The 26,145-nt window shown below is 39.7% G+C and overlaps 2 protein-coding genes across 2 annotated transcripts in view; one reads left to right on the top strand and one right to left on the bottom strand.

The window, feature by feature from the left end:
* The window catches only part of LOC113021159 (uncharacterized), a 7,706-nt gene extending 1,421 nt beyond the window's left edge, over positions 1-6,285 (top strand). The window contains exons 2-4 of the mRNA XM_080300427.1: positions 1,443-1,553; positions 1,878-2,060; positions 5,449-6,285. Of these exons, the coding sequence (XP_080156553.1) occupies positions 1,451-1,553; positions 1,878-2,060; positions 5,449-5,771 (609 nt within the window). The 5' untranslated portion in view covers positions 1,443-1,450 and the 3' untranslated portion in view covers positions 5,772-6,285. The remainder of the gene's footprint in view (positions 1-1,442; positions 1,554-1,877; positions 2,061-5,448) is intronic.
* Positions 6,231-26,145, bottom strand: gucy2ca (guanylate cyclase 2Ca). Its single transcript, XM_026165652.2, has 27 exons — positions 25,532-26,145; positions 24,321-24,433; positions 22,777-22,844; positions 22,475-22,693; positions 22,260-22,378; positions 21,942-22,041; positions 21,726-21,831; positions 21,503-21,647; positions 19,562-19,647; positions 19,348-19,465; positions 19,159-19,240; positions 18,815-18,908; positions 18,280-18,342; positions 18,121-18,192; positions 17,929-18,033; positions 17,315-17,401; positions 16,930-17,062; positions 14,761-14,898; positions 14,475-14,563; positions 14,201-14,292; positions 13,830-13,988; positions 9,850-10,042; positions 9,505-9,679; positions 8,270-8,368; positions 8,047-8,141; positions 7,854-7,930; positions 6,231-6,987 (listed from the first exon to the last, which is right to left on the bottom strand). The coding sequence occupies exons 1-27, from the start codon at positions 25,752-25,754 to the stop codon at positions 6,786-6,788; spliced, it is 3,252 nt and encodes a 1,083-aa protein (XP_026021437.2). The 5' UTR covers positions 25,755-26,145; the 3' UTR covers positions 6,231-6,785.

Here is a 26,145-nt window from a genome sequence, read left to right as displayed (position 1 = left end):
TGGTCTTATTTTACATTGTTGGAATTGCAGCTACTAGTACACAGATTGGAAAACTGATCAGTTACATTCGTTGGTCACCAAGACCGACTAGCAATCAAAATGCATTTCACTTTGATCTGCCAACAAAATAAAGAGATTTACACGTCCTTACCTGTCCTGTGGGACAGAAACGTTTAATGTTTAAATGTATCCAGATTACAGTTTCAGAGCTCTGATGCGCACTCTTCAAATTAGAAAATCCCAGATTTTCTGCAGCATTAATCTCTTGTCTTGTGTGCAAAGATATTGTATTTAACTGTTATTTTTGTTTTACATTCTTTATACATTTAATCGTCATCATTTGTGAGTAAGTTGCACTCATAGAAGCCGCCTTTTTTTCTGCGGAAGAAGAGTCACATGATCCGAGAAATGCTCCTTTTTTTTTTTGTTTGTTTATTTATGCGAACACAGATCCGGGGTGTACCGGAAGCAGAAAACCCGACTTATCAGAGAAAGTTGATAACCATCGTCGCGACAATCGTTATCTCCAGCTGAGGTTTGGGGGTTAACCAGCTAACGCAAAGAAAGCCTGGTTGTACTGAACTCCCATCGTAGTTTTCCCCTCAGAGAGGGTGAGCTGCTGTTTTCATCATTGCTATCGTAGCAAGCGCAATTTGAATTTGAAAGTTGTGGGTCCACCTTTAGATGGTGCCTGTTTTTGTGTGTTTTTGTTTTTTCCTGATCACAGTGGGGTCACAGAAAGCATCTTTACCTGAGCTCACTGTGGTTTCTTTGCTTTAACTGTCTGTCCAGTGTGCTGAACCGCATCACTGGGTGCTGAAATTTACCCGGTGATGCGCTTTGAGCATTTTAGCGGTTTGTTTTGTTCTTTTCTTGTTTTTTTTCTTATAGTGCATTATTTCTTACATGTCACTGCATCTCAGTATAAAACAGAGGTCTTATTCAGTGATATGTGTCTTTGCTCAAGGCTTGAGGACCAGCAGCATATAAGGTCAAATATCTGCATAATTCTTGGCCCCTCTGTGCAAAGGGTTCTGAAATCTGACCCCATGCACTGTGCATTCATTGCAAACAATATTTCCAGTGGTTGGGGGGAAAAAAGACTGATAAAGCCGTCATGTTGAGATGTCTGCAGTGAAGAGTCTGTTTAATATAAACCTGCAAGCTTGAAAGTCAGGAACTCTTTGTTTTTGAAATAGAAATGTGGTCTCTCTCTCTCTCTGTCACGCTGTCCCCAGGAGACTCATGTAGTGATTCACTCTTTCCTATTAAACGGAGGAACTGAAACGTCTGTTGGGCCTTCTGCATTCATTTCACAAATCCTCCCGTCATAGCCCTCCTCTGTGGCTCGCTGCTCTGTGTTTTTGTGTGTTTGTGTGTGTGCAACAAACACAGCATTAGACAAAGGCAACAGTCCACTTTACTTTTCGTTACTCACGTAGCACCAGGAATGGATAAGAAGTCTTGTCCTGAGGGAAAAAAGTTTGACAACTTAGTCCACACGTGTGTGCCCAGCAAGTCACTAATGAGATCTCACCCTGATCCACCAAAAGGTGAGTTTCACTGAATTCTAATCATTTTTTTCTGCCTCTTGGGCACAAGTTTGTTCTCGCAGTGTTCTGCCTCTGTCTTGGAGTATGTCTCAGTTGTGGATTCAGCATGTCTTTACAACTTTATCATGTAGACTTTTATTTTACCTGACTACCTAATACATCAACGTTATCATCTTCTTTTTTCTTGTACAGCCGCTTATAAAATGAGTGAGCGAGTCAGACTTGAGTTCATCCTTTTTCTTTCTGAAACTTTTCTTACATGTCAGAATGCAAACTGTTTAACTGTTGAGGTAGTCAGCGTGTGGCTGTCCTCCCCCCTCACAGAGCCGCCCCTGACTGTCGTGAACCAGCTCAAAGCCATAAACACCACTGTCAAGCCCACCTCGATGGTGGTGCTGAGTCCGACTCTGTGGATTTCTGTGGTCGTGGTCGTGGTGGGGTCCATCTTGGCTTTGACTCTTTGGTTTATCATATACAAGCGACAGACCAGACGCAGCAGCACCTCCGGTAAGGACAACAAGCTTTTGATGGTTTGTGTCACTTAGAGTGTTACGGTTTATAAGTTTGCCTAACAAGTGAAAGATCCCTGGTTCGATCACAGGAGGAGACACAAATCCCTTTGGGGTAGTGTCAGGAAGGGCATTCGCTGTAAAAATCTACCAAAATCATACACGCAGACCTCCCCGCTGTGACCACCGCTTGTGAAAAAGGAGGAAGCTGAAAGCGGCTTTTATAGTTGTTTAAATTCCGCTCATTAGACTAAATAGCAAAATATACATCAGATGCTTTTAATACATCTAGTGATCTAGAGAAGTTATAAGAGGTCTTTTCCTAAGATACATATTTTACAAGACAACATGGTTTTTGAAGCTGTGGAGAGAAGTCGGTTTACTTAAAAAGAGGAGATCTGACACGCAGAGCTGACAGTCGGGTGGAGGAAACAGGGCTGCAGAAGGGCAGGTGATGAACTGTGACGTTCAGCACAGTAGAAACTCCACAGTTTCTGTTCTCTTCTTCTCACTTGTCCCAAGGGTCAGTCCCGCTCCCTTACCATCTATTCTGGTTTCAGCACACATCCGCTGGTTGGGCAAGAAAACGTAGGCACCCCCCGCACAACATTGAAAACACATAAACAGACTCTTCCGTGCCAGAGGTTGTACAGGGCTGTGAAAAAGTATTTGGCCCCTTCCTTATTTTTTGTGTGTTTTTGCTTGGTTATATTTATATGTTTCAGGTCAACTAACAAATTTTAACATTATTAAATACAAAATGATGTTTTGAAATGATTATTTCCCTTCTTAAGGGGAAAAAGTTATCCAAACCATATGTGAAAAAAGTAATTGTTTGCTCAAAAAATTAAATAGAACCGGTATGACAAAGTGAAGTAGGCTGAAAGATCTCAAACCAGCACAGCATGCCACCATCTAAAAAAACTCTGAGAGACAAAGTCATTGATATCTATTTGATTACACATTCTATTAAATTTTATTTATCCAGCGCCAAATCACAACAAAAGTGGCCTCAAGGCGCTTTATATTGTAAAGTAGACCCTACAATAATAGACGGAGAGAAAACCCCAACAATCATATGACTCCCGTTTAACAGGAAGAAACCTCCAGCAGAACCAGACTCAGGGAGGGGCGACAATCTGCCATGACCAATTGGGGAGAGAGAAGGAAGACAGAATAAAAGACATGCTGTGGAAGAGAGCCACGGATTAATAACAAGTATGATTCAATGCAGAGAGGTCTATCAACACAACAAAGCAATTTTGAAAACTTTGGAACTCCACTGAACCACGGTGAGAGCCATTATCCACAAATAGAGAAAACGTGGAGCAGTGGTGAACTTTCCCAGGATTGGCTGGCCCACCAAAATTACTCCAAGAGCGCATCCATCACTCATCCAGGAGGTCACAAAATAACCCAGAACAGCATCTAAAGAACTGCAGGCCTCACTTTCCTTAGTTAGGGGAAGTTCATGGTTCAACAATAAGAAAGATACTGGGCAAAAAATGGCATCCATGGAAGAGTTCCAAGATGAAAACCACTGCTGACCAAAAAGAACAAAAGGACTCGTCTCATATTTGCCAAAAAACCTCTGGGAAAATATTCTGTGGACTGATGAGACAAAAAATTATTATTTTTTTAAGATTTGTGTCCTGTTATGTCTGGCATTAACGAACACAGGAGTTCATAAAGACAACATCATAACAACAGTTAATTATGGTGTTGGTAGTGTGACAGTCTGGGGCTGTTGCTGCTTCAGGACATGGATAACTTGCTGTAATCAATGGAACCATAGAATCTGCTGTCTAGCAGTAAATCCTGAAGGACAATGTCCGACCATCAGCTCATGGCCTGAAGCTCAAGTACACTTGGGTTATGCAGCAGGACAATGATCTGAAACACACCAGCAAGTCCCCTCTGAATGACTCCAGAAATCTAAAATAAATGTTTTAGAGTGGCCTAGTCAAAGTCTGAGCTTAAATCCAATTGAGATCTTTTGGCATTCATGCCTGAAAACCCTCCAGTGTGTCTGAATTAAAACAAGTCTGCAAAGAAGAGTGGGCCAAAATTCCTCCACAGTGATGGGGAAGACTCATTGGCAGTTATCACAAACGCTTCATTGCAGTTGTTGCTGCCAAAGGTGGCACAGCCTGTTATTAGGTTTCTGGGAAATGACTTTTTCATACAGGGCCATGCATGTTTGGATAGATTTTTTCCCTTGATAAATGAATCCATTATAATAACAGCATTTTGTATTTACTCAGGTTTTCTTCGTCAAATACTAAAATGCGTTTGATAATCCCAAATACGCAGCTGTGACAAACATGCAAAAAAACTAAGAAATCAGAAAGGGGTGCAATTACTTTCTCACAGCACTGCATAGCCCGAGGCTGAACATTTGAATGCTACAGATTTACTTTGTGAAAACACAAAACCTGTGAAACTAAAACTGACAGTCTGACAGCCAACAGCAGCTGCTTTTAAAGGCCTCTGTGTCTGATGATGGCCTGAATCAGACACACGAGTTTTTGTGTTTCGTAAATACACCAACATGACTGTGGCCATTTTTTTCAATCTCCTGGAATGCAGCTCTTATTCAGCCTTAACTTAATTTAAAAAAAGAGGAAAAACAAAGAAAGGGCTGAGGAGAAGCTCAAGTCACTTGGGCATCCTTTGCGTCAGTGAATAATCTGTCGACTCACACCTCTTACCACAGGAAATATGGAATGTAAAAACATTACTGCTTAGCTGCGTTTTGTTGCAGTGCAGTAGTTCAAACATTTTAGTTGCACGCCTACATTTTTCCCAATCTTTACTTTGATAACAGCTCGTGCTGAGCTTTTTTTTTTTTAAAGTCACAGTAAAGTTTTCTCTAAGAGATGAAAAATTTGGAATTTAGCAAATAGGATGTAAATTAAAAATCATATATGCAAATTAATATTTAATTTAAATTGTCAGGAGGTTCACTGAACAATCAACTAAAAAAAATAGAATTTTGTGGCAATTTTTTTAATGGTACAGCCTTTAAAGGGGCAATATATTCATCCCAGGCCCGCAGTTCTGCCTGTGAGAAGTCCCGCCCACTTTCTGTGCAAACCTTCTGTTTTTGAGGGGCAACCAGTCAGAAGTCCTCTTTTTCATACAGAGGATTTATATACTCATCAATCTCATGACCTCGTTAACTGTTTTGATAGACATTCGTTTAATTATTTTAAAGCATGTTATGAACCTTTAATTTAAAGAAAAACACGATTACCTTTAATATATAAAAAGCACCTTATTGATCAATTGAGGAAATAAGGGGGGGGGGGTATAATGTTGTGAATGGCTGAGGAGTCTTTCAGCGTGAACGTTCAGTGACAGTTTTTCTGTTGTTTGTGTCACAGAGGATGGCATGCCAAGACAGGAACTTCTTCAGAAAGCGCAGCCACCTGCCAAACTGCACCCTCTGCCCTCAGAAAGAAACGGTCAAGCTGAGATATTTCAGAGAGCGGCAGAGGCCCCATCACCCTGCTCTCACGTGCACTCTGGGAGCCAAACAGGCTCAGAGTGGGAGAATGGCTTCACAGCTTGCAGGGACCTCATGATGCGTGGTGGAGCAGAGGTGGGCGGAGACTCGCCTGCATGCAGCACAATGGCGGAGCACAGAATCCCACTTCCTGCCACAGAGCTGGGTGGCACTGCTTTAGTTACAACTAAAACCATGTAAGGCTGCGGGTGTGTGGTCGTACTCTTTAAGCAGGCTGTGGGGAAACACATTTGTTTGCTCACTAACATTGTGGCCACACCTCTCCCTTTTGTGGGCAAAAAGCAAGTTCATTAAACCTTAGAGTGAAGACTTGGCTTCAGGTTGGGGTACAGCTTTCATGAGTACTGAGAGGGGTCTCCATGAAATGTGAGGTCGAAGTAATATTCTCTAAAGAGATGAAAACACACCTGTGTTCTTAAAAACGTATATCCACTGCATTTATACTGCACGTTGTACTCAGTATACTGAGATTTCTGTGTTTCTACCATGTTTTTATGGGTTTTTTAAAAATAAGATTACGATTTTCTACAGCTGTTTTTATTCCTCTGCACTGCTTGTGTGAAAAAAATAGTGTACCAGGTGACTGTATAGTTTGTTGTTTTTGCCGTTGTACAGGAAAAGTACAGGAACTGCTTTAAATCTTGTGTCGTATTTCAAACATGTTTTAATAAAACAAACTAAAAATCAACACAAATATTTCTGATGCTGTGAAAACGGAAAGGTAGCATCATTACAGTGCAAAATAGTCTTGATGAGTACTGTTTGGATAGAGTTCCACTGTCTTTGAAGCAGAAAAATATTTACACGATAAATATATATTTTCTTTATCACGTGTTGCTCAATCAGTGAGCTTCCTGCAGGCAACATTGAGACATAAACAGAAGGATGGCTCAAAGTAAAGAAGAGTGCACTGGGTATCCTCGTCCACGTTATCTGGATCGCTTATGGAGAAACATTTGTATATAAATATGCCGCTCTTTGTGCCACAACAGTAACTACTTAACATCTTTAAAGGATCAGCAAGGCGAGTTGATCTCAAGGCGTTAGGCTGTTGGGGATGAAGAGACGTGCTGCTGCGGCGTTGTCTCTCCAACCGATGAATGAACAAAGCTGTCCAAAGAAACCCAGCAGTCCTGAATCTAACTTGACAAACTTGTACAAAGTCTACGTCTTGTGCTGAAAGCTCTTCTATGATCACAGGTAGGTGCTCGGGTTCTCAGTGACAGCTAGGTGGAAGTACTCTGGCAGGCTGTCGCTCTGCGCGCTGCTGTTGGTCTCCCTCCGGCGGATTTTGGTGGACAGGGTCTTCCTCTTTTTGAAGCTGTCCCCTCCACGCTTCTCCAGACTTAACACGATCATCTCTGCCAGATCCTTCTGAAGCGACTGGAAGTTCTCCCTGAGACAGTAACATTGTTTTAGATTATTGTGTAATGATGTAAAACTAAAATTAGGTATCACGCAGATTCTGAAAAAAAATGTGGAACGGTAAAATATAAATTGAAAACCAAATGCTAGCCTACAATATATTTTATCTAATATTCAATCTGTCTAAAAGAAAACTACATTACAAGGGGGAAACTGCTCTTTATGAACTCAGTGTGCATAACATCGGACAAGCTTTGAACCATCCCTTAGATCCATAGGTTTTTTGGATTGTGCCACAATTATGTAATTTTGTCAGATCAAATATTTTAAATGTGACTGAAGTGCAGACTTGCAGCTTTAAAACAAGGGGTTTAACAAAAACTATTGTATTACAAAGGCTCAAAAGTCATTGGACAGCTGACTGACAAGCTAGCTATTTCACTACCTACAAGCAGACGAATGATGAAAAATGTTTTCAACAATTTGGAGCCTTCTTTGTGATATTTTTTCTTTCATAATATGAAAAATACTTTCAGTGAGTGCCAGGTCTGAACTTCAGGCTGACCAGTTTGACTCTTTTACTGTAACATGTCCACAGGGTAGTCTGGTATTGTCTCGCTAAAACAAGCAAGGCTGGAAAAGCAGTTATCTGAGTGGCAGCATGTATTACGCCAACATCCGCATAATTCATCCTCGTGTAGTAACTTTTTAAAAAATTTACAGTTAATTAGTCTATCAATTAACAAATGAAGCACTTTAAAGTAGGTGGTAATCTAATAATATAAAGAACATACATTATTTATTAAATCATAATACTGTTTACGTATTGTGTTCAGGGTATACCAGAGTTCTTCAACAGTTTGTGTCAAAATTCTTTATTGATAGGACTTTACTCACGCGCTCGGTGGCGTCGGCAGGTTGTAACTTCCCCCGGTCACGCCTGTTAACCAGTATGTCATCATTTTTCCTTTACCCTGTGGGTGAAGTGCAGACAAACACAAACACTCACACACACTCGTGACCTCAGTTTGTGTGGTATGGCATTTAAAGTAAATAAGTAAGTTAAAAAGCCCAACACCACCCAGCTCACCTTCAGATACGTCTCTCCTCGTTTTTCATACTCAAACTTGCAGTCCGTCCTCTGCAGGATGTTGATGGTAGACTGGCTGACATGAATTCTCAGAGCTGGAAAGATGATGTGAAAAGCAGCCATCGGACTCTGTGCTTGCATCTGCCCTCCCTTTGTGCCAATTCAAGCTAAGCGCCTAAGCTGCCAGTGTTGTGAGTGTGTAAAATGTGTGTGGTTGTCTTACGCAGGCCTGTGGACTCCATCCGTGAAGCCGTGTTAACCGTATCTCCAAAGAGACAGTAGCGAGGCATCTTCTTCCCCACCACTCCTGCTGCACATGGTCCTGGACACAATTACATAACAAGATTCAATTTATGCTTCCTTTAAAAAAAATGTATTTAGTTTTTTATTAGCATATAATTAACATTAACCTACACGTATATTATTTGGCCACTAGATGTCAGCAGCTCCATGACAGACAAAGGAAAACCGAGTTTGAGGGCTACACACAGAGAGGTCTAAACTTAATGGTTTATAGAATTTTTAGGAGAACATAAACAAACATGAAATTATGCTGGACTTCTGGGATGTGCAAACTGATATTTCCACTAATGCACCCCCATACATCAGAGATAGACAATTATGAACTGAGTGCTTGCTGCTGAACAGCTGGACGATACCTATACCTCTTTAATCTGGAGGATGTGGCACATCCATGTTTGCAAAAAAAAAGAAAAAAAAAGAAAGAATGTTTGGATTCATCTGACTACAAAATACTTTTTCACTTTGTCTCAGTCCATTTTAAATGAGTTTTGGCTTAGCATAGACAGAAGTGTTCCTGCATCATGTTGACGTTTGGCTTCCTTTTTACATGATAGAGTTTGTATTTGTAGATGGCACGGTCGGCTGTGCTCACAGACAATATTTTTGGAAGTGTTGCTGAGCCCATGCAGTGACAGAATCATGTCTGTGTTTAGTGCAGCGCTGCCTGAGAGTCCGAAGATCACAAGTATCTTTGTATTGATTTTCAGTCTTGGCCCTTGCACGGCGAGATTACTGCAGATATCTCAATCTGTGATCATATTATCTAGTGTAGAGATGATCAGTTTGTCGAAGTCTTCACAATTTCACTTTGAGGACCATTATTATAAAATTGTTCCATAATTTTGAGACATAAAATCTTTGCAGATCTGTGAACCTCTGCCAATCTTTACTGGTAAGAAATTCTATATTTTCTCCTCTTTTTTCCAGCTTTTTGTTGCTGCTGTTAACAAGCAGTTGCCAGGAGTTTTCATAAAATGTTACATTTATTCAATTTAAACATTTGATGTATTTTTTATTCTCTGTTGTGAACATCATTTGTGGCTTTATGAAGTTTGTAGATCATTGAACTCTGTCTTTATTTAGATTTTACACAGCATCCCAACTTTTGCAAAATTCGGATGAGACCATAGTAAAATCATTGTGAATCTCTGGTACCTGAATGTACACCAATACGGATCCATAGAGGAATCCCAGGCAGGTGCTCCAGCTCAAACGTCCCCACAAATGATAGGATGTCCAGGGCCATGTGGGCAATGTCCAATGCATGCCTGTTGCCGTTACGTTTGGGCAAACCGGATGCAACCATGTAAGCATCTCCTATTGTTTCAACCTACGAGACAATGGAAATGTAACTTATCTATAAAATCTTTGTCTTTATTCAAAAAGAAAATATTTATGTCTAACCCTAAGCACTTTCTTAGAAATGATAGATTAATGCTTAAAGAAATTGTGACCTCCTTGATAGTAGAGGCCTGGATTTCTGTTATCCTGCTAAGCTACCTTGTAGACATCATGGTGATCAAGAATGCTGTCAAAGTTCTTGTAGATTTCGTTGAGCATATCGACCACCTCCATGGGGGTGCTGTAGTAGCAGAGGGTGGTGAATCCCACAATATCACTGAAATAGATGGTGACCTCCTCAAACAGCTCTGGCTCCACACTCCCCGTTTCCTTCAGGGAACGCACCACTGGGCTATGGAGACGCAGAGTGAGTGGAAAATGTGATTACTGTCAGATATATTAATGTTACATGACTACAACATGTAAACATCCAAATACAGCATGATGGGGGTTTTCAGCCTCTACACGCAGTAAATGCTGGAGTGTAAATTCTGCGCTCAGTCATGACCAGAGATGGGTAATCTGATTACTTAAACAAGCACCGAGTGCGCAATGACGTAATGGGAAATTGACAGAGAAACTCGCGGATTCTTCCACTGACCGCTGCGGCACACCTGCACCAGGGCAAACCACCCCACTCCTGCTTTACAGGTGAAAATAGAGCAACAGGACCGCTAGTCTTTGATTTTATTTATTTTCAGCTGTGTTTTACTTGCATCTATTTGAAAGACTGAGTGTAAACACAAAAAATATTTTATTTTATGTGCTAGAATGTGCAGAAAATAGGTTTAAATGTTAAACAAATTTCTTCAAGTCAGAGAATGTTGCATATAATTTAATTTTTGCTTGATGCATAAAGTTAAAAGATTAAAAGTAATAAAACAAGTTTTAAAAAGAGACTTTTCCATTTGATTACATTTTGTATGATGGATTATGTAGAAAAAGTAGAATTGGGCTGAAAGATCTATCGCTTTATCACCTATTCAGGTTGTAAATCGTGTTTTTAAAAAGTAACTAAGTAATTAATTACTTTTGAAAATAAGTAATCAGTAAAGTCACGGGATTACTTTTTGGGGGAAGTAATCAGTAATTAGTTACTGATTACTTTTTTCAAGTAACTTGACCAACACTGGTCATGACTATGCAGTTATAAGGCTGCATAGTCAGATAGAATGCCCAGAAGAGACGGCGGTCATTACTTCAACAGTAAATACACAAGTGTACAATCAAATTCATGATTAGATTTGTGATGGCAAAGTCACTTTGAGGATGATAATCCATCTTGTTACAGCGCAACGAATGCTAAATCTTTTCTTGCTGAAAGGCAATCAAAGGAAAAGGTCTGTATCTCTATCCAAATAAAAATTAATGAACAACAAAAAATGGACAACAACAAGCCTCCTCCCTACAAAGCTGACCTAGCAACTTATTTCTGACCTCAAAAAGTTGGAAGCAGTTTGATGGACAATATGATTTTTCAATAGTAAACCCCAGGCCTGATATAATTCTGACCATTATAAAAGCTGGATGCTGTGCAACAAAGTATTAAGTGTTTTTAATACTTCTTAATATTTTTTCTTCTACAAAAACAAATAAAAGAATGAAGTGTGGTGATTCTATAGATTTTGCCAGGTATTGTATTACAAAATACTCCAATTACCAATCACTGATTATGATTGAAAATTTGTTATAATTATATTATGTTTATATGTTATGATACATGTGTTATATTTGATAACATTATTAATATCAGTATTCATAAATAGTGTAAATCTGCATAACCTATGTCCCTAAAAAGGTGGATATTTAGAGGGGTTTGTTTTTTTAAACAAAACCACTGCCTGCTGCTGCTAAACCTGCTTATTTTTACTAGAGATGGCACGATACCACTTTTTTATGTCCGATACTGATACCGATATCACAAATTTGGATATCTGCCGATACCGATATGAATCCGATATAGTGTTTTTTAATCAACAAAACAGTTTTTTTAAATATCTTGCTGCATTTTGTATAAGTTCATACTCAAGTTTAAAACAACAACTACACTAAAGCTATTCTGTTATACCTGTATGCAAAAAAAAAAATTTCATAGTTCAGCAATACTGATCAATCTAATAAACTTAAACCTACACCATCCTCCCTATTCTGGTATTTTAAAGAGTACTTAGTGTAAATATTAAGCAACCTAACTAATAGGGTTCCAACTCCCAGCAACAACAAAAATAAATAAATAAAAAATAGGGAACCACCCCTCACACTCCACCTCATGATGCTTAATCAACGTAATCATCCTTAATTTGATGCAGTGTGAAAAAAAAATGCACAGAAATCAATTATTTTTCAAGAAATATTAAATAGATTCAACATCTTTCTTCAACAAAATTGCAGACTGCACAGATGGTACCTTCCCAAAGGAAAAAGTACTATAGCTTACTAGGGTATATATATTAGACTTAATAGTCACTATATACAGTAATTGACTTCTATTCATTTTACATCAGATTAAAACTTTGGGTGTCAGATAATTATTTATTAAAAGCTAGACATTTTAAATGAGAATAAGAAAGAAAAGTATGTCTTTGTGCCCCCTTTTCCCTGTTCATGCCCTATCGGCCCCCCTGGCTAAACTTTGCTAGATCCGCCCCTGCACAGTTACCAGCGTCAGCTACGTAGAAAAAGATCCTCGAGTAGAAAGTAATAATAAATAAATTCTAACAACAGCTGATCAAGCTTAAACGTGCTGCTGTTGTTCAGCTGCTGGTTTCCTCTTTCTGGTGCAAAGTGGGCCAAAAACAAACCAGAGAGACGGACTCGCGACAGAAAAGCTGATCAGCTGATCATTAAGCAGTTTCATGATTGAAGTAGCAGCAAGAAGAGGCAGTCGCTCCATATATCGTTTGGTAAGCTTAACGCAGGAATGCTTTACAAACATTCAGAGATGGACTTACACACTTGCTTTACTTCTCTCGGGGATAACTTTGTCGGCGATGAAATGCCGGGTTGCTAGCGAAGCTCCACATGCTATCCAGACCACCGACAGGTCCCGCATGCCACAGCCGCTCTATCACGTGATGCATACTGCTCCGACGTGCTAACGTTCTGAGGTGAGTTACGGCGTGTTGCAAGTTTTGAGTTGCTTTCGTGATATTTAATGGATCGGATTACATTTTTTATTTTTCTCAGATATCCGATCCAGTAATTTAGGTCAGTATCGGACCGATACCGATACGTACGGAGCCCCCCAGGGGACATGGGAGAAAAAAAAATTAGGGAGGAAAAAAAAAATTAGGGAGAAAAAAAAAAAATTAGGGAGAAAAAAAAAATTAAGACGGACTTTTGCGAGATCTCGCAAAAGTATTGCGAGATCTCGCAAAAGTATTGCGAGCGCTCGCAAAAGTATTGCGAGATCTCGCAAAACTCCAACAATGGCGGCAGCTACTTAGTTGTAATATTACTCTTTCTGGGTCACAAAATACACTTTTAAGATATTTTGAGGCGTGAATGTAGTTGTGTAAACGTCAGATACCTGCTCGGTTTACAAGACATCACATATTTGCAAAAGAGCTCCGACGTTTTTGGAGATCTGACACCCACTAGCTCGAAGCTTAACGGGAGGTCGAGACCTACTACAGCCGGGAGGAACACCGCTTTCCCGGCACATCGTGCCTCGACCTCCCGGTCGGCTTCGAGCTGGCGGCCACTAGCTCGAAGCTAACGGGAAGTCGAGACCTACTACAGCCGGGAGGAACACCGCTTTCCCGGCACATCGTGCCTCGACCTCCCGGTCAGCTTCGAGCTGGCGGCCTCTGAAGAATGCGGCTAAAACTTTTGCGAGATCTCGCAATACTTTTGCGAGCGCTCGCAAAAGTCCGTCTTAATTTTTTTTTTCCTCCCTAATTTTTTTTTTTCCTCCCTAATTTTTTTTTTTTCTCCGTAATTTTTTTTTTCTCCCATGTCCCCTGGGGGGCTCCGTAGATACGTAATATCGGATCGGTCCATCTCTAATTTTTACATATGTGGTGTGCAACACTATAATTAGCACAACATATACAGAAACACTGTAATGAGGAGGAGAATGCAGACTTGAAAGTTCCTGGTGTCAGATGCCTCTGAGTCAGCTGAGTGTAAAAACCCACCCAGGAAGAAGCATAAAGTTGAGGCGATCCGCTCTGTCCCTCTCAGCTTTGTACAAAGCCGTTCTCTCCTCCACGAGCTTCTCCAAAGTCCTGGAGTACATCTGCAGACGACGGATCAGGTTGTCCATGTACGTCTCTGTGGCTTGGTTATGGAGGTTACTGCATCAGATCAAAAATGTTTTATATCACCATATCAGCTGTTACTGCTACTTACTGCTCTTCATTTAAGAGAATATGACAGAAAGACGTATTTTGAGGAAAACCTCCTCACTTGGGTCTTTGAGGTGAGGTGTTTGGCAGTTAGTTCGGAATGTGTCAAGTTATAAAAATGAATCGAAGCCACACCGAAGAAACACACAATGGGAATCTACCTGAAAATATTTCCAAGCGTTAACTCGATTCTTTTAAAATCTGGCCTCAGTTCTGGGTCTTCCTCCCAGCAATTCTTTATCAGTGTGTACAGCTGTATAGACACAGAGATACACACAAAACACGCATAAAAAACACAAAGAAAAAAAAGAAGAGGAAAGTGTTTTTTATATACTTCATTTAGTTGAATGGATCCATATAACTTTATAAACTCTATAAGAATCAGGGTGTGTTGCTGTAACAGCTCCTTTGCGTTTGAAAGGCTTTTTTTTTTACCTCAATCTCTCTGTCTGACACACCCTCAAAGTTCAGGTCAGGTCTGAAGACATTGTGCCCGATAGGATGCTGCAATCTGTAGATCTTCTCTGTGGGTTTGCACAGCGGTCAGTTAAACAAGATAAGTATGGGACACACGTTACTCTGTGACCTCTGTGTTTCACAGTGTGCCGAATTTTGCATCTTGTATGTGTAAAATGGTCTTTAAATCAACGAAAACCGACTGACAAAGACAGAAATACATTTTTTCAGTTCTGCTGTTTATGGCTGTATAATGGTGGCCTACCTCTAACATCAGTGCAGTACTCTGTGTAGAAAGGGGCTTGTCTCATAACAATCTCATGGGCAATGATGGCATAGCTGTAGACATCGCCTTTTGGAGACACCCCAAATTTACGAAGATGCTCCGGGGCGGTCCACAAATCTGATTGGACAGAAAACCAGCAACATCAGTTTATCATCAGTTACTTTCACCAATCAGAATCACACCTTTCAATGTCAGACACATTTTTCAAATATATTAATTCTATGTTTAAATCTGCAGCTACCCTAACCCTGAACATAAGTTCAGCATTTACAAAGTCAGCCCCCTTCATCTGACTTCCCCTTGTAGCCAGTGCTCATCTTAGCCTGGCTTATTAGAATGTTCGTCAGACATATCTTCCTCCGCTGTCTTGCAGTACTTTGAACAAAAAATAAGAAGACTTATCTGAAATTACACGTAACCCAGTGAGCTGCTGCTGGAGCAAAGAAAAAGGTTAGCTAGTCTTTGACAGCCAAGCCACAGGCGGTGCAATATTTCCTCAGCCTGACAGAAACAGATAGTGACTCTCTATTGGAGATCCTTACTGTGTGTCTCTATGGGAGCTTTGTACAGGGATCTCCAGCTGCCCCTGAAGCCTATTACAGGTACAGTAGACAAAGCAACACCTCTGACTATTCATAGTTGATGTGTTTGAAAAGATAATAATAGTGATCCTTCAGCAATGATGGAAAGTCAGGCAAAGAGATTAACTGTTTACCTGCAGAATGAGTCCTGATTACATCTAACAGGCCAAACAATCCTGACTTTATCCAGCAGCCTCTACAGAAGTTACTGAGACCTCACCCCAGTTTCCTGAGCCAGCCTGGCTGCATTTTCTGCTTCCCTGCAGACCTCAGACCCGCCACTGCTGTTACAAGGTCCTGGGTCATGGAGTAGAAGCTCCTCGGCAGTGTTACTGTTACAACCCTTACAAATGAGAGCAATCTCTTTTGTTTTTTAAAACAATTGTCCAAGTGTGGAGAATCCACTGGTGAAAAAAAGTCTATGTCTGGCTGGTCAAGGAGAACTTTAAAATAGCATCTATGCTACTCTGTGAAGTAACATGGACGCCATTTAAAACCAAGGTGATTGCTGTTTATGATAGAGATGCTGCTGCTATGTGTCGCAGCCAAATAGCAAAATTCTGCTATGTGGCTCCGAAAGTCGATCAGACCCTGCCCCCTCCAAAACAGGATGGAGTCTTACCCAAAGAAATTTTGCATTTTTTTTTTGTGTCTACAGCTACTGTAGAGGTTCTACAGCAATACAATAGTGTCACGTTGTTCTTCAGTTAAAAATTCTGTGTTCTGATTTCATTAGTAGCCTATTTAACTCCTGAGAGTACTTTAAAATAACTCTCTGAATTAAAAGCTGTTTTTTTTTTCCTAGTTTATACCTTTTATAATTGTTGTGTGTTTTGTGCCAGTTTGCTGCCAGAAAACTAATTTGTTTTTCCTTCCCAGTCTTTTTTCCTCACACTGACTTCAGAAGTCAGAGAAAAACTAACAAGAAAAGCTTGTCATGATTTAGTCATGCATTGCAGTCGCCGTAAGGTAATGTCGGAGGCCAAACCAGTCATATCGTTGCTTTAGTTAAGCTAATGTTTATATTTGATTAACATAAATCCTGGACAGTTTATGAGGGGAGGATTATTATTCAAGGAAGTCAGAATACCAGGAGCAAACCCATGCAATCAGAGGGAGAAGAGGCAAACCCTGCACAGAATGGCCACAGCCAACGGGGAGGTTGGCTGATGCTGTGATGTGACGGTGCTAACCACCACATCACTGTGCTCACCTGACCACAGACATGTCATCCCAAGCTCAACCAACAGGTAAAGCAAGAGCAAGGCAACAATGACCATTAGAGAGCCGTCAGTCTAACCCATGCTGGCAACCCTCATTAGAGAAGGATGATACAACCCCAGCATATAAAACACAATTAACCCAGTTAAACTCTCTAAGTCAAGAAATGATATGATTAAATTAAAATCAAGAAATACACTCCAAAAGCTTCAAACACTCAAAACTCTCACACAAACACTCAGAACAGAGCAGGATTCTAACTCAGCAGGAGCTTTTAGGAGAAAACGATGATCTCAGAGCTTAGATCAATACTCAGCCACACTGATAACATTTTTTTAAAGCTTACCTTTTCCTGTATTTAGCATGGTGTTGCAGCCAAAGTCAGTGATCTTGACCACCATACGGTTGTCGACAACACAGTTGGAGGACTTGAGGCGGCCGTGGACTGCAATATTGCTTGAGTGGAGATATGACATGCCCTATCGAATATATACAGCAGAGCAGTGGTTATTATTTGCTATTTCAACAATTTTTTATCATGTGTTCTGGTTGTTTTTTCTCTTAAGAAAATCCTGAAATTATATGTTGTTGAAACAAAATATGTGCTGGAGGTGCTTTAAATGTGGTATTTAAAAACAAACCAGTTACCCAAAAGAAAACAGGCAAAATAAAAATAAAAGAAAGCATTTAATAAATCACATACTCAGAAAGGCAACTTAAAGAAACAATACCTTTGCTATGTCATACATGACTGATATTTTAAACTCCATATCCATGAATGTTTCATCTGGGTAAGAGATCCTGTCACTGAGGATGTACTGGGGGGAAAAACATGAGCAAATTCAGGTTTTAGCATTTTTGGAAACTGAAACAAGTCTGTGTGTGAGAGAGTCTGAATCATATGCATTCATACACACTGTAAGTGTTCTTTAAACACTGAGTGTCCATAACTTATCAACAAGTGAACATCAAAGTCACTGTGAACTATGTGAGCACTGAAAAGTCAAATCAGCATAGAGTCAAAAATTGTGTTTTTCTGCATGCAGTGTGACAAAAAGCAGACACAAAGCTCAAATCATCTCAAATTAGTTCTTTGAACTTTGTAATCAAACGGCCTCCACATCACCAAATCTCAATCCAGTCGAGCACCGTTGGGAACAGCAGGTATAACTAATGAAGTGGCTGGTGAGTGCATTTCTGTGCTCATGGGTGTTTGTTTTTTTTATTGTTATACAGATTAGAAAACAATCTAAACGATAAGATAAACTGATTTACAAACAGAAATCCCAGCAGCAGGACCTGATATGAAGGTAGAAACAGTGTGTGAACGTTGCTCTGCTCTTACCCTGAGGGAGCCCCTCTGACACAGCTCAAACACACCGTACACACCATATTCAAACTTCACTGTGCCATAAAATTTGGTCAGATTGTAGTAGTCAATGCGCAGCAGCTGGAACATGAAGACAGTCGCAGGGAGAGTTAATTATTTTTTATGTACTTTTATTAACCTCTAAGATAAAACGCAGAGTTATCTTACAGTGTTGAGCTCAATCCTCTGGTCCTCGGTGAAGTCTCCCTCTGTGGTTTTCAGCTCTTTCATGATTACAGGCTGGAGAACACAGAGAAAAGGACCGACATGATCATTTCCCTTTGAATCTTTTTAAAATCAGATATCAATTTTTTGGATTGCTGATACCTTCTTGTCGTAGCGGCCTCGCTGCCTGAAGTATATACTGTCCTTCCTCTTATCTTCATCAATCTGTTTCATAAACACACACATACATTCTTATCTTGAACTGCCATAGATCTGAAAGCTTTTTACATACATTTTAGGACAGGTTTTATTTTCAATAAGATAGCTGCAGATGTATGGCCCTGTTCTAACACAAGAATCACTGAGCAAACAGGTCCAAAACAGAGCAGGCATCCATGACTTAACATTCACCTTCCTTCTAGGTGTATCATGTTCAACATGGGCTGCAAAGCAGCTTGCAGAGGCATTAAGATCATCTGTTATCACCTGGGATTGTGTGACTCTTGGACATCAGTTTCACTTTTTATTGAACTTTAACAATTTAGCACATACTCTGACATTTTCATGTAGTCATTATCTTATTTATCTTGTTTAATGCGTATCAAAAAAAAAAAGCCTTACTGTGTCATAGAGCTGCATTTTTTCAGCAGTCAGGGAATAAAATCTGGAGTTAAAGTTTGCTGATGAGAGCATTTACCTTCAGAGACACTTCCTTCTCATCCAGAGGGCCAATCAGGTGAGGTTCGATGTGAGACCATTTCTTCTGTAGACAGCGTTCTTTCCTGTTCTGCCTGTCAGTAAAAAAATATTTTTAAAAAGCATGCAGTAAATGATCGTATATGTTTACTGCATAATAAGATGTTGTTGCGCCAGGTTGAAAAACACAAGGCAGTATTTGCCACAGAGCTGTTACCCTGTCCTCCTTTACCTAAATAAGGCAAATACTGCCTCATTTTTTCAGCTCAGCTCTAGTGATGCACTTGTGCTAAAATGTGACATGCAGCTCTTCTACCACAACTGGGAAATGAATCTGCAGTTTACCTGTAGAAGATAAGAGCGACTCCCGTCACCACCACAACGCTGAGACTCAGAACAATCACAATGATTTCCTGCATGTCAAACTCTGAAAGCAGACATGCATGAATAGAGTAGAAGATTCAGAGCTTTGCCTTGAATAAAGCATTAAATCATTCTGTAAATTATTCTGCAAAAAGTTCATGTGTGTTTTACCATCCGGCATCTTTGGCTCGTCAGGAGGCAGCTTGTTTCCTGCCCACGGCAGAGTGGGGTTTTGGGTGTAATTGATGGTTTTATTTAGTGATGTATCAAACAATAGCAGAGTTTTATACTACAGAGGAAGAGAGAGAGGAAAAATGTAAGGAAAAAAAACAGCTATTCACTTTTAATGCAGCAGTGTTAACTGATTAATAAACAAAGGTTTCACCTTGGCAGTGTTAGCTGATGTGTAAATGATTGAGAAGTTAACATCTCTGTCCCCATATTCATCAAGCACATAGTGTCCTCCCATACCTGCTTGCACACACAATCATATAAACAAGACAATAAAACATTTTTGCATTATGCTTTTCCAAAAAGTTTCATTTAAAAAAAATGCTTTGACTCAATGTTACCTAAAAATTTGACATGAAAAACTGCAAATAATTATTTCATTATCAATAAATTCTGTTTATATCCTTTATTAACTGTTAGGTAATTGCAGCTATACAACATGAGAAATCTGCATTTCTGAAAGTCAAAGTTGATCTTTTGAAGCTTTGTTTTTTCTTTTTTACACAATAACTACAAAACATAGAGATTCTATATACTCCAATCAAAATTATTGCCAGCTGAACGGATTAACAGATAAATCACACACAAATTACAAAAAGCACTACTCGAAAAATTAAAGTAATGATTAGAGTGGCAAGAACTGCTGCTCCTGGAGTGGCCACTGGAGGTTGTCTCCTAAAGTGACTCAATCCTTATAGACTCCCATGTTTAAAAGCCCAAAAACTACTCATCCATTTGTATTTTGTTAAAACGTAAAGTTCAGGATGTGGCTGCTTTGACTGCTGACGACGGTAACACTTTCATAAGTGGAAACTTGATTTATTGTATACATGCATAAAATAATACACGTGAAACTTAAATTGTTCTATGAATGTTCAAAGAGGGATTCTTCCTGGCCCTACCTTTCACAATAAAACATGTGACTGCTGTAAATAAAATTGATTGGTAGAGGCAGGATACACATAACTCATAACGCATAGAGACAGACAACCATTCACACCTATGGGCAGTTTAGAGTTACCAATTAACCTAACCCCTCACATGACTACATGTCTTTGGACTGTGGGCGGAAGCCGGAGTGCCCGTAGAGAACCCACGCAAACAGAAAGACCCCGCCCTGATGGTTGAAATGAACTCAGGACCTTCTTGCTGTGAGGGAACAGTGCTCACCACCGTGCCACTGTCCTGCCCTGATAGATTCCTAACGTTATATATAACAAACAACAGTTATGTGAATTAAACAATTGAAAAGCTGTTTATTTGTGACTGCAGTAATGACAGAAAGCATGTGTATTTTCATACAAGCGTAGAACAAATCAAACCTCCATGTAGAAATCAAGAGGTGACAATCACTTCTGGCTACAAAAAAAGAAGCCATTTTCCAAAACCCCTGACATGCAGGCTTCATAAAACTGAGCCCAGAAGCAGGTGACCTTATGGTGACTCATCCATCTTTTATATACAGTCTGTGGCATCCCATTATTGCTGTAGTCGGTACAGAAAAATAAATCACAATGGAATCGTTTTCATACCTGTACCTTTTAACCATAAAGAAAAATCCAGAAGACCGACTGACCCTTTTACTTGGGTACAAGTAAGAGGGCAGGATAAGAGTTAGCCAGAAAACAATAAAAGTTACCATAAAACAAAAGATCAAGGGCTGTAAATACTCACTTTGATCTCATACTCTGTATCTTGGAGGACAATCTCCACATTACAGTGAGCTGAACTGCAGTAAATATTAACTTGAAGAAAAAACAAGCAATGAAAATCTCTTTATCCTTTCAAAGTCATCTGAAGTCATCTTCAGGTATGATTGGTTTTGTTGTATGATAGCATCCAAAACCTCAACACAGAGCAGCAGAATTTAAAAAAGAGACGGCGGTTGTGTTTTAATGTGAAAGCCATCTTTGTTCCTCAGCTGCAGTCAAACGTTGATCTAAGCAACATCAATCTTGTGGGCATAAAATAAAAGAATGTTTAACTCATCCTTCTTATTTCAGCTACTTGAATAGGCATGGTGTCCTCCCGGATACTGCTTATCACAGTCCTCCGGCATTCTGCCTCCAGCTGTGTTATCTCTGGTCATACGCACCATAAAATGAGATGTTTCCAAATGGGTTGTCACCCAGAGAGCCATTGTCGGTCCCGTTGTATTTTTGCATGCTGAGCATCCTCTCTCTGAGTGCTTTACCAAACAGCAGAGTCCCATCATGATATCCAGCCACATAATCATTTATCTGCACGAAAGAATGGACGATAAAAGACCGAGCAGTTACTTCATGTGGTCTTCTTTCTAAACTTGAGGTGCGACTCACCGTTTCATTGAGTGAAGAGCCAGAGGTGTAGTTTCTCTGCGGCAGAGTGACCACTAAGACACTTTCCATACCCGCAGAAGATGTGGTGTTTAAATAATAATCAGGGCTGAATGAAGGAAAATAGTTTCTTAGTATTAAGATTTCTTGATTCCCACTTAATAAAAACATTGTGGTAGCAGTGCATATGTGAAACAATAAATTCATGTCCAGGCTTACTTGTACACATCTATGAGAATAAACAGGAAGTCTTTGGGAATCTGGCCCACCAGCTCCTTTACTGAAATCATCTCATCAGTGTTCCCACATAAGATTAAAACTGAAAGAAATAAATCAGTTTTACAGTAAGCAAGAAGGAAAATTCTTCAGCTGTCTTTGTGCACTTCTTCAGTCAGACTACTGGTTGTTCAGCTCTTTCAGTCTTGACTACTGCTTAAATAATCAACTTACAATGAAATCCCCAGAGGACCAAGGCATTTTCTGCTTTATTAAAAAAACTATAAATTCTCAAAAACAGACAAAAATATATATATTCACTGTTGCTGTGTCTTTTCGGAGACTGGAACAATTTTTTCAGGCCCTCCTCTCCATGAATTGGCTCTGTGTTTGTGCCCAGCATAAACTTGTTAGTTTGTGCCGTCAGTGCGTTGATATACCTGTGGCAAAGCAATGAAACAAATCAAAAAGCTGGTTTATGCTGGAGTACAAATGAAACAACAGATCTTATCCATAATCACTTGAGTTTGGCTCACCAGAAGCAGTCCTCAGATGCATTGTTGGTTTTCTTATAGACGTAGAATCGGCTCCACGGCTCCTTGAATGGCAGAGTTTCATTCATAAAGTGAAGGAAAAAGTCACAGATCTTTCGTGCTGGAGGCAGAATTCGGGTTAGTTTAGGCTTGTAGTCACAAGAGAGGCCAAAACTTCCAGCAGAGATGATGGGAATGGTTAAACGCAGACCAATGTTTTCACTGGAGAAAAACAAACGGGCAAAAATTAAAAACTCATGAATTAAAAAATCTCCTGAAAGTAAAAGAAAAAGATCCATACTTACTCTACTAACTGATAGGTGGCATATGTGCAGGAAGGCCCCAGCATGACACATCCAACTTCACCATTAGCCTGAAGAAAGTTACAACTGCATTAAGGAAAATGAACTTCAGAGCAGTTACTTCACAGTCTAGTACTTGCATTTAGTCTTTTTGCTTCAATTCCTCCTAGCTCTGTAATTTTGCAATATTTCCCCAAATCCATTTCATTAGTCCCCAGTAAAATTGGACAAATCTGTTGCTCTTGACTGTGCTGGAGGAAGCAGTATCAGCTGTTTGGCCCAATGTCAGCTGCACTGACTGAGTTCACTATGTGGCATGCTTTGTCTACATTGCACTGTGCTTCTATTTAGCCTGGTGTTTGTGGTGATACTTGTATCTTGACATTCCACTAATTTATAAGTATCATAACTTCTATATCACCAAACCCTCTGGTAAACTTCCTCTTTAGCTCAGCTGCCTCTGTGACCGATGCACACAGTTACCTTCCAATCTAAACCAAACAAAGCTCATAGTTTAATCTCTTGCAAGTGATGGCAGTATCATCTTCACATAATCAATGAGTCTGTGGCATCAAGCACAAGTCATCAAGTCATCCTGCCCCCAACACCACTCAGAAAAATATTTCAGTATTTCTCTGATCTCTTTCACTTCTGCCCCCTTCCTCTCAAATCTCTGCTCGTCTGACACTGGACACTTGTCAGATAATATCTCCAAGCTGCAGACCTTATATACTGACTGTTGTTTACCTGAGGTCTATACTGTATGACTTTTTGGTACATAAAATGGGCAAAAGTATTGGGTCATTCTGTCTGCCTTTACAATCACTGATGAAAGAGTGGGTTGTTCTAAAGAGCTCGCTGAATTCAGACGTGCCACTGTAATAGGATGCCATCATTGCAAGAAGTCAGTTCATAAATTTCTTCCCTCCTAGATCCTCTATGATCAGATGTAAGTGTTTTTATTGCAAAGTGGAAGCATTTAGGGAGCAAAAGAGTTCCCAATCCCTTCTGGCATTAACATCAGCATAAAAACTGTCCACCGGGAGCTTCATGGCACCTTCTCTAGATGTAACATGTAGATGTCCCATTACTTTTGTTCATATATGAGGAAAGGTTATTTTACAAATCAAATATAAATATTACTATTATTATTATTTGAATTATGACGAATAACAGTGGTGACATTTATGGAAAAAGTCTACAGAGAGCTGAGGTCATCACTGATTTCTTTGTTTTCTACTGATGATGTTTTAGAAATAATATTTTCATGCATCCCCAAGAAATGAAAATGTCCATTCACGATGTTAAGTTCATGTTTACAACTAGAACTGTCCTGCTGTGTGTAATGATGCCAGTTACAAGCCAATTTAAGCATAACAACCTCAAACCATCAGTAGTTGCAGAACTGCAAAAACCCCTCAGACCTATTTACAAGATCTAAAACAAAGGCTTTAAAAAAACTCAGGGGCTTTAGGAACAAGAAAATCACATCAGAAAGTGTTATGTCTGATTGTGCCCACTATGTTTAAGCAAGTAACCACACTTACGTTTAGTTTCTTGAGTATTGTCAACCCCTCGCACGTGCTGCTCCCGCAGCCCTGCCGCTTGTACAAGTTGGTGTTGAACCCATTGAAGTTAGCAGTCAAAGTGAAGTCTAAACCTTGAGTCATGGAAAACAAATTGATAAGAGTTATGAATGTCGGAAAACAATGAGATTAGATTAGTCTGACACTGGCAAAAATAGGTCTAATGGTTGAATTTGCATCAGAAGCAGGAAGAACAGTAACATTATTTTTTTAAAGGGTCCCTTAATAACAGATACAGCAGATATGTTTAAATAACATATCTAAACATAACATATTTAAATCTCTAAATTAGTTTCATTTGTATCATATCTGTCAATATGTTTTTCCCCTACAGAATAAAATGCTAAAAATTACTTAAAATAGCATCATAACAAATGCTTTTTGTCCACCAGAGCAGCTCTGGCTCCGCTGTTAACAGCACAGCCAAGGTTGTGTGTGACGGAGTACAGGATCAGAGTCGAATGGTGTTACGGGTAGCTATTAAACATTCCTGAGAACCGTGAGTCATCTTTTGTCCTTCTGTTGGCATTGACTGCAGAAATCTTGCATCAGTCCTTTTAGTAATAAAACGAGCAACCTTGAACTATTTAACAACAGCGAAAGTGACATATGATTTGGTACATAAACCACAAGTTAATGATGTATTTAACTTTTTCGTGGTAAACACGCACAAGCAGTAAAACACTGGTCAAACATCAGTGAGACAGATTCCTGGAAGAATGATTCAAATACACAGAACACTTTTAAAAGCTACTTTAATGGTTTCCTTGCGGGACTCGACTATTTTAGCCTCGCCTTGTACACACAGTAAAAGGACCTAGAAAGAGGTATCTTTTATATCTATCTGCAGGCAGCTTGAGAAAAATGTATTTATATGTTATATCTTTTTAACCTATGATAAATACAATTTCATGTGAAAATAAGATAATAGTCATACATAAATGTCATACTTTTAGACTAGGCAAACAAAAACCAAGCAGTCCAGTTTTTTAATTTTTAATTTTTAAGCTAAGTGTGAAAGTTGACAGTAAAGTATGTTTTGTGTAGGTTAATGCATTCGCAGAGAGACTTTTAAGATACTGCTGTATATATTGATACCCTTCTTGTTGTTCTTCGAGCCTGATGTGTTTTGTTTTGTGTGTTTTTTCTGTTGGGTATCTATCTGTCCATACCATACTTATCGTTCTCCTGCTTGTCAGCTAGAATAGCTTGTTCCACGGCCGCCTTCACAAGTGGCATGCTCCATTCATAAGTGTTGTCCTCCAGCAGTACAATATTCATGTAGTAAGAACGGTTTGAATTCAAACAGTCATCAATCATGTCACTGGCGACCATGGCGAGCGTAAGTACGCCCAGGTAAAGTAAACTGGACATCCTGATCACTGAGACTTTCATTTTTGCCTCTGAATTTTTGGCTCTAGTATAGATGTCAAAAATAGAGACCTCTGCTCAGGTAAACAGGATGCTGGAAGCACGACATATCTTCCCCACTGATGACAAAAGTTCAAAAACAGAAGTCAGCACATCTCTGCAGTAACCAAAAAGAAGTCGCTCTCCTGATCCGATGCCAAGAATCCAGGTAAGAGAAGTTTTGTGTAAGATCCGGCCCCCAAAACTTTCAGTAAATTCAGAATATCGAGATTGAAGACCAAAAAGAAAAGAAATAACAGCTGTTATGTTCCTCTTGGTAAAGACCGAGTTCTTTAATCGTCCACCTTAGTACAGGCTGGTCTCCTTTTGTTAATGAACAACTGCAGTGAGGCAGAGGGAGGGCAGGGCAGGAAAA

The sequence above is a fragment of the Astatotilapia calliptera genome, chromosome 4, assembly GCF_964374335.1.
Source record: "Astatotilapia calliptera chromosome 4, fAstCal68.1, whole genome shotgun sequence".
NCBI lineage: Eukaryota > Metazoa > Chordata > Actinopteri > Cichliformes > Cichlidae > Astatotilapia > Astatotilapia calliptera.
This window is presented reverse-complemented; position numbering and strand designations above follow the sequence as displayed.

Bases quoted from the DNA above. Each gene is read 5' to 3' on its own strand.
- gucy2ca (XM_026165652.2), bottom strand. From the start codon at position 25,754: ATGAAAGTCTCAGTGATCAGGATGTCCAGTTTACTTTACCTGGGCGTA. The intron at 19,241-19,347 runs GTAAAACACACA...GTCTGCTTTCAG, and splicing joins CGAGCCAAAGATGCCGGATG to AGTTTGACATGCAGGAAATC. The intron at 14,899-16,929 runs GTAAGCTTTAAA...CTGTCCAATCAG, and splicing joins CATGCTAAATACAGGAAAAG to ATTTGTGGACCGCCCCGGAG.